General features: G+C 37.8%; 1 protein-coding gene across 1 annotated transcript; it reads left to right on the top strand.

Moving 5' to 3' along the window:
- The first annotated feature begins 209 nt into the window (after positions 1–209).
- Positions 210–8,231, top strand: LOC128984344 (uncharacterized). The gene is made up of 4 exons (XM_054403652.1): positions 210–217; positions 1,611–1,758; positions 3,096–3,368; positions 4,386–8,231. The coding sequence occupies exons 1-4, from the start codon at positions 210–212 to the stop codon at positions 8,229–8,231; spliced, it is 4,275 nt and encodes a 1,424-aa protein (XP_054259627.1).
- The last annotated feature ends 727 nt before the right edge of the window (positions 8,232–8,958 follow it).

Below are 8,958 nucleotides of genomic sequence, written 5' to 3'. Positions count from 1 at the left end.
ATAACCAAATTTTTTAGGGACAATCTTACGTTTTCTATTCTCATCATCGCAACTACTTCCTTTCTCCACATCACTGGATCCTTCAGCCTTCCTCTCCTTCTTCCGGGCTTTTTCACACGACACTAACATAAAATTTCTTTATAAGTTATTAAAAAAAACTAATTTCACAAAGGAGCAACACTTTTAAATAATAAACATAAAGCTTAGTCATGAACAGGTAAGATTGGAAGAAGTATAAAAAATATCATAATGTTTAACCATTTCAAAAATGGCCAAAGTAGTTTTCAGAAAAAAAAAACTAGCCTCAACTGGCAATGGTTTAGTTTCATACTAGTGAACCTGTGCGGCTCAATGCCCCGCAAAATAACATATGAATTTAGAAAACAAATTCATCGTGTTATATATTTGTATCGAATTTACTCGACGTCGAAAATTAAATACAGTAATAATAAAGCCTTAGAAGGGAAGCAGTCCAGCCATTTTCTAGCTGTATGTGTATTACATTTAGTAAATTAATAAGTGTTCAAGTTCAAGTGTGTTCCTAGTTATTTTTTAAAGATTTTTAAAACACATTTAACAAAACATTTGATCATATCAAACCAAAAGGCCTATGAAGCATATTTTGAGGGTCTTACAATGCTGTTTGAAGAATATACTTTAAAAATGAACACAAAAAAAACAATATGTTAATCACAAAAGCACTTCCACGAATACTACGATTTTAGTCTTAAAGTTGCCTTCAGGAAGATTACCCTGGTCAGAATTTTCCGTAATGAATATGCGTTTGCCAAAGATAACATAAATTAGCATTTTTCCATTTTAAAAGGTAGCTTAAGTTTGTTTCAGACGGGCACATTTTTATCCTCGAAATCAAAATATGTCCCCACTCACTTGTCCCAGTTAAGACTTTACATTCTATTAAGTTGTTAACCATTCTGATCACATGAAGCCTTGTGCCATTAAAATGAGGACCTTTTTGATGTATTAATATCCCACATCAATAAAACCACTGTCCCATTTTATTAGTCTAATCTGTATCTTGGCAATCCACTGACCTCTATATTTAAAAACTCAGTTGGATTTCTAGATGGGTGTCTCCGCCTTCGTCTGTTTTCGAGGACCCACTCTTCTTCCTCTTGGCATACTGACAAATTACCTAACTTGTCAAGTTCATGTACTAATTCATTAATACTGTTAGTTTATAAAGAAAATTAGATAAAAGTTACTTGGCTCGGTGCTTTCATAACTGCAAACTCAAAATACACCCAGAAGTAAAAAAGACTCAAGTTATTGGTTATAAAAACTATGTTTGTGTAACAACATTATTCACATGAAGTAGATGATTTTTTTATTCGTCAATCAGCTGTTTTGTTTAAAATGATTTAATAATGTTGTTCCGTATTCAAGCGCTACCTAGATATTTCCAGACGTTTCATATCATACAATAACCTTTGTCCTGTCACGTGATGTCTGGAAACCCCAATCTCGCCCCAGTTCTCTTGCATTCATGCAACTACTAACATGTCCCCGGCACAATTAACTCCCAATTGCTGCTCTCATCTCTTAACCCCAAAGTATATTTAATTATTATTAGTGACACATATTAAAAGTAAAAGTGAACTATTGAACATTTGTGAAGTGAAACACTACTACTGCCGGTCCGGGTCTGTGTACGAGCAATACGCAATAGCTGGCCAGCAGAAGAAACTCGTGTACGTCTACCGGCTTCGTCTTCTCAACACTTCAGTTAAAAGGAAGGTACCTCATCAATCCCATTATATCTGTTAAATAATTAGTGACAAGTTTTTAATATTGCTCTTTCAACATACAGTCCATTTGAACATTTTTAGGCAAGTTTACCCCCCATCCGCTGGTCCTGTCGAGTCGGACGAAAATCATATCATTAATAATATATTGTGCTTTTATTAGCCTAGCTACTGTAACTGTTAAAATTGTACAACTAAACTCTTAAAAGTGTCACTTCTCTAAATAATTAGAGCAGCATTTGTATTCCCCATTACTATTTTTGGTGAATAAATAATATTTTATTTCATTCCCCTGTGCCATCTCAGACGTGAATATTTCATGTTAGTTTCATGTTCATGTCCTCCCACTGCTACATGAATCACGTCATATTTCCTTTCAACTAGTTATTTGAAATCAGGAATTAGTTAGGATATTTAATATTTTTCTCTAAGTTTCTCAATCAATTCACCATATCAATTATTGTCATTAACAATAATTTTTGTCTGCACTTTGTCTCGTCCTTAATTTTCTAACATATTTTCACTTATCAGAAAGTCAGCCATTTTATATTTTCTGTCCTTGCGATGCACCTTGGTAGCGAACTTCTCCACTAGAGCGCTCTGCCTACAGTCTGCACGTCGCAAGAACCAATGAGCATCGAGATTCGTAAAACAGAATAAATCGCCCAATGATATTGCTTCTTCAAATTGATCATATGTAAAACTCAGTTTCAAGCACAGGAAATCAGCAGACTGAATATAAAACACACTCCAGCTACATACAGCTGTGTGAATTGAATCAAAATATAAACGTAACCTTCAAGTTTATTTACATCTTGGAAAATATTGTTTTGTGTGAATATTAAACGAAATATTAGTGGTTACATTAAGGATATTGCTCATAATAAATACTTCCCTACTCAATTTATTCTGCGAAAATACTGATTCAAATGAAATGACTTGTGTTAAATAGACTTTACTTTTATTTACTATGTCTATCTTGGGTCTGATGGTAAAGTGAAATATAATTTTACATTCATTATTTCTTATAGAGTGAATGTAAATGAATTGATTTATTCTGAGCTATTAATTTGCATTATTGTTAGGTCTAAGACTTGGAGTTATTTTGATATTTAGGTGTTGGTGAATATTTACGTAGGCCTAAACTTATGATAAACTTAGGCCTATAGCTTACTCTTTTGATTACATAAATGGTCTGTTAAAATGAGATTCTCTACACTAGAGAAAAAGGCAAAACTTGTCAAAAATAGGCTTCAGAAAATAAGCAAGTTTGTGTCAGCCCAAATTACTCTCTCAGAAACTCAATCATTAAATGTTGTTTCCATTCAGCGCTTACACAACTATGATGATGAAGTTAGAGGTTTATTCTCTGATTTTAAAGCTTTATTCGATAAAGTGGTTTATGATGATCCTGGTTCTGATTATGATGAAACTGAAGCATGCTCTATGCAAGATGAAATTTCGGACTTGTTCATTTCTCCGATCAGTGACTTGAAAATAGTGTTACCTGCTAAAACTAAAGAAGTAACACCTCCCACCCAACCATCTCTGCGACTGCCCAAATTTGAGTTGCCCAAATTCAGCGGTAACTACGAAGAATGGGTTAGCTACTACAATATTTTTGAGGCTTCTATTAATAGGAATGAAACTTTGGCCCCTGTGAGTAAGTTCCAATATCTGCTTAGTTCTTTAAGTGGTGAACCCTTAGATTTAGTAAAGAGCTTAAGCATAACTGCAGAAAACTTTGATGTTGCACTTAGGCTGCTTAAGGATCGCTATGATAACAAAAGGCGTGTTGTAACTCAGCTTGTTACAAAAATCATTGATTTGCCATGCATAAGTAGTGGTTCTCTCAAAAGTCTCCAACATTTTCTCACAGTTTATAAAGAGAACACTCAAGTTTTGAAAAATCTCAACCATGACATAACAGCTGAAAATACTCTGCTTGTCCTAACGCTTTTGAAAAAGTTACCTACTGATTTAAGAAAATCTTTTGAGGATTCTCGCATCACAAACAATGACATACCTGCAGTAAATGATCTAATTCAATTCCTTGAAAGAGAATTTAAACGATTAGAAGGAGCTAGTATCGGTCTTGGTCCCTCAGCTAACACAAGATACCCTTCAGTGCAAAAGACTCAATCTAATAGTTATAGGCCTAAACCTATTCGAGATAGTAAACCTTACTCCTCTCAAGCTAAAACAGCTTTCGTCACAGTGACTAACACTTGTAAGTTTTGTCAAGCATCCGATCACAATATATACAAGTGTCAAGCCTTTCAGGCTAAAAGTAGAGGTGATAGAGTTGAATTCACTTGTAAAAATAATCTATGCGCCAACTGCCTAGGCCATCTACATGATACTAATAACTGTCCTTCTCATAGAGTGTGTCGAATTTGTTCAAAGCGACATCACACTCTCTTACATGACTCAACTCCCACACAACATCAGTCAAGTTACCCAACCAAGGTTTTTGAAAAAAAATATGGTAAGCCGCCTACAAATAACGCACCCCAAAGCCATGTCACCGCACCAGTGAATAAAAGTGCTCTTGTAGGATTTTCTAGCCAGTTAAACCCAACTAAAACAACAATTTTACTTGGAACATGTTTAGTTCAGGTGTTTTCCAAAGATGGTCAGCAAACTGTACTCCGTGCTGTGCTCGACTGTGCATCTCAACTTACATTGATATCTGAAAGAGCTGTTCAGCTCATCAGTGCCTCCCGTACTCGAGCACATGATGAAATCCAAGGAATTTCTGGCTCACTAATTCATTCTAGAGGAATAGTGCACATTGATATATCTGCAGTTAATGGTCAACGCTTAGCCTACCATCATCCATGCTTGGTTTTGAATCGTATCACTTCACCACTGCCTCAGATCCCAGTCTCACCTCAAGTGAAGGGATCCTTAAATGATTTTGTTCTTGCAGACCCCTGTTTTGACAAACCTGGAGAAATTGATCTATTGATCGGAGCTGATTTATTCGCTCTCTCACTGACGGGTGAGCAGCACTTCTTAGGCCATAACCTGCCCCAAGTTTTAGGAACTATATTCGGATTTGTTGTAATGGGCATAGCTCCTGTTGCTACATCTGAGTTATCAATCCCAAAAACTGTTTCTTTTCTCACTACACATGATGGAGACCTTCACAGTTCACTTCAAAGGTTTTGGTCAATCGAAGAACCCCCGACATGTGTCAAGACTCAGTCAGAAGAAGATGTTCTCTGCTTACAGCATTTTGAAAGAACCCATACACGTGATAACTCTGGTCGATATGTTGTTAAGTTACCGAAAAGACCAAATCATCCACTATTAGGTGAATCTTGTAGTACAGCTCAACTTAGACTTAAAGCGATGGAAAGAAAATTTGCTGCTCAGCCCGAATTCAAAGATTTATACTCCGAATTTATGGATGACTACATCAAATCAGGTCACATGAGTGCATGTGAGCAACCCCTTTCTGGTGAATGTTACTATTTACCCCACCATGGAGTATTTAAGGAGAATCCCCCTAATTCCAAAATACGAGTCGTATTTGATGGTAGTTCCAAAACAAACAATGGCGTCTCCCTAAACGATATCCTCATGCCTGGCCCTAAGTTGCAGAATGATATTAGTGATGTCTTGCTGTACTTTAGGTGTCACAAGTTTGTGTTCACTTGTGATATACGACAGATGTATCGCCAGATTCTGGTGGCTGAAGATGACAAGAAATATCAGTTAATCTTTTGGCGATCCAACCCTGATGAATCCCTTCAAGTCTTAAAGCTAAATACCGTCACCTACGGTCTCAACTGTTCCCCGTTCATTGCGATCAGAACATTACAACAATTGGTCAAAGATGAGGGTCACTCATACCCCAAGGCGTCTGAGATTCTAACTAAATCAATATTTTATGACGACATCATCGCTGGAGCAGAAAGTCTTGATGAAGCTTTGTCTGCACAGAATGAACTCAAGAACTTGCTCTCTAGAGGAGGTTTTGAACTCCGAAAATGGATTAGCAACGCACCCCAACTATTGGACCAAGTCCCAATTGAACACAAAGAGACTCCAGTGGAGTTAACTGAAAATAGTGAAGCCTTCTTCAGTGTCCTAGGTCTAAAATGGACTCCAGAGTCTGACATGCTTTCTTACAAGGTTAAGGATGTTGAAATAAGTGCTATACTTACAAAGAGAAGAATATTATCTACAATCGCTAAACTGTACGATTTACCAGGATTTCTTACACCCGTAATTTTCTGGGCAAAAACACTTATTCAGTATCTCTGGACAACAGGGCTAACTTGGGATGAACCTGTTCCAAATGATGTTAGAACCAAGTGGCATTCATTCTTAGAAGAACTCCCAATAATTCAAGAATTAAGAATTCCACGCTACATTTCTACTTCTCTGCATACGGCTGTGCAACTCCACGGCTTCAGCGATGCTTCAGAGAAAGGCTACGCTGCTGTTGTCTACCTTCGTGTCACTGACTCTCAAGAGAATACAAGGCTCTATCTCATCGTCTCTAAATCAAAAGTCGCTCCTTTGAAAAGAATTTCTCTGCCACGGCTTGAACTTTGTGGCGCTCACTTACTGGGAAAACTTCTTCAATATTCTTCAAACATACTCTCTGCTCATATGAAGATTGAATCAATCTATGCTTGGTGTGACTCCACAATTGTCCTAACCTGGATACGTACTCTTCCATACCGCTTGAAAGTCTTCATTGCCAATCGTATTTCAGAACTCCAAGAATTGGTCTCTCCTCACTCATGGAATTATGTCAAATCTCAAGACAACCCGGCAGATTGCGCCACTCGTGGTCTTTCACCCTCTCAACTTGTGACTCATCATTTATGGTGGAATGGACCGGAATGGTTACAGTCATCGTCAGATTCTTGGCCTAAGCCAAAATTCACACCTGTTATTCATGATGACACTCTTGAAATAAGGCCAAATCCTCTAAACGTTCTAGCAACCACAGAGAAGATTAAACTCACTGATTTTGATATACTAGAAAAATATTCATGTTTCAGGAAACTTGTAAATGTCATGGCATATATATTGCGATTCATTCATAATCTGCAAGCCAATGATCCCCGCATTGGACAACTTACTTGCCAAGAAACTTCTTCAGCGAAATTAAGAATTTTCAAACTCATACAAAATACATCATTTAAGGATGACATCTCTGCTCTCAAAAAGGGATCTCAATGCAGCTTAAAACTTGCTCGTTTATCCCCATATATTGATGACAGTGGAATAGTGCGAGTAGGCGGCAGGTTGAAACATTCCAACCTTACACAAGATGCGAAACATCCAGTTTTGTTACCTAAATCTCACGGTACTGTCAAACTGTTGATTATGCATTATCACCTAAAGCATCTACACGCAGGCCCTCAATTGCTGCAGTCTATTCTGTCTCAAGAGGTCTGGATATTATCAGCCCGCAGCGTGATAAGATCTGTGATTTTCAAGTGTCAAAGATGTTTCAGACTTAAGCCTGTAAACAAACCTCCACTGATGGGAGATCTTCCTGAAACTCGATCAAAACCTGTAAGGCCATTCTATCACACTGGCATGGACTATAGTGGACATTTTGACATTAAAGTTCATTCAACTAGGAACGCTCAACGGTTAAAATCATACCTCTGCCTCTTTGTATGTTTTGCTACGAAAGCTGTGCACCTAGAAATTGTAACAGACCTATCTGTAGACTCCTTCATAGCTGCACTAAAACGTTTTGTTTCTCGTCGTGGATTGTGTGCCCACTTATATTCAGATTGCGGAACTAACTATGTTGGAGCCTCAAAGCAACTCATGAAAACTTTTCAGAATTTCATCAAGGAATCAAACACTAAAGATGCTCTTAACAACTTCGCGTTAGATCACTCAATAAATTTTCACTTTCAACCACCAGCCGCTCCCCACCAAGGAGGCCTATGGGAGAGTGCTATAAAAGGTTCTAAATATCATCTGAAAAGAGTCATAGGCGATAGAGTTCTAACACTAATGGAAATAATAACACTCGCCACACAGGTGGAGGCTGTACTAAACTCGAGACCTTTGACAGCGTTATCCGCAGATCCATCCGACATCTCAGCCCTTACTCCGGGTCATTTTCTTATTGGCACTTCTCTTGTGGCAGTACCGGAACCAAATCTTGAAGAGGTTCCCGAAAATCGTCTCAACCATTGGCAAACTGTACAAGCCCTACATCAACGCTTCTGGCGACGTTGGCATCAAGAATATTTACATCAGCTACAACAAAGAAAGAAATGGGAAAAGCCCAACAAGAATCTAGAAGTGGGTGATCTCGTTATAATTCAGGACCCTAGAACACCACCACTACTTTGGCCTCTTGGACGCATAGTGAAGACTTCGCCTGGATCAGACGGCATCGTCCGAGTTGTCACCATCAAGACTCAGCGGGGAACCTTCTGTCGTCCTGCTACCAAGGTGTACCCGCTCCCCTGATCTCATTATCAGACCAAACAAAATGTTTATTCTATTTTCAAACATATTTCTATTTTCAATGTATATATATTTAATCTATGTTTCTTATATTTCAATGTCAATCTTTATTCATTATGTGTCACTTTGTAACTTTCTCAATGTTTTGAACCATGTATGGTTCAAGGCGGGCGGCATGTTCCGTATTCAAGCGCTACCTAGATATTTCCAGACGTTTCATATCATACAATAACCTTTGTCCTGTCACGTGATGTCTGGAAACCCCAATCTCGCCCCAGTTCTCTTGCATTCATGCAACTACTAACATGTCCCCGGCACAATTAACTCCCAATTGCTGCTCTCATCTCTTAACCCCAAAGTATATTTAATTATTATTAGTGACACATATTAAAAGTAAAAGTGAACTATTGAACATTTGTGAAGTGAAACACTACTACTGCCGGTCCGGGTCTGTGTACGAGCAATACGCAATAGCTGGCCAGCAGAAGAAACTCGTGTACGTCTACCGGCTTCGTCTTCTCAACACTTCAGTTAAAAGGAAGGTACCTCATCAATCCCATTATATCTGTTAAATAATTAGTGACAAGTTTTTAATATTGCTCTTTCAACATACAGTCCATTTGAACATTTTTAGGCAAGTTTACCCCCCAAATGTCAAAGATTTGTGATTTTAAATACATAAATTATTATAGTAAAGTTTTCTAAATCATGGTAACTTATTCTCAACTAA

This window comes from Macrosteles quadrilineatus, unplaced genomic scaffold (assembly GCF_028750875.1).
Source record: "Macrosteles quadrilineatus isolate MER2022 unplaced genomic scaffold, UCM_ALF_1.0 Scaffold_2__2_contigs__length_208266976, whole genome shotgun sequence".
Taxonomy (NCBI): Eukaryota; Metazoa; Arthropoda; class Insecta; order Hemiptera; family Cicadellidae; genus Macrosteles; species Macrosteles quadrilineatus.
The sequence above is the reverse complement of the archived record's forward strand: the minus strand, read 5'-3'. Positions and strand labels throughout refer to the sequence as shown.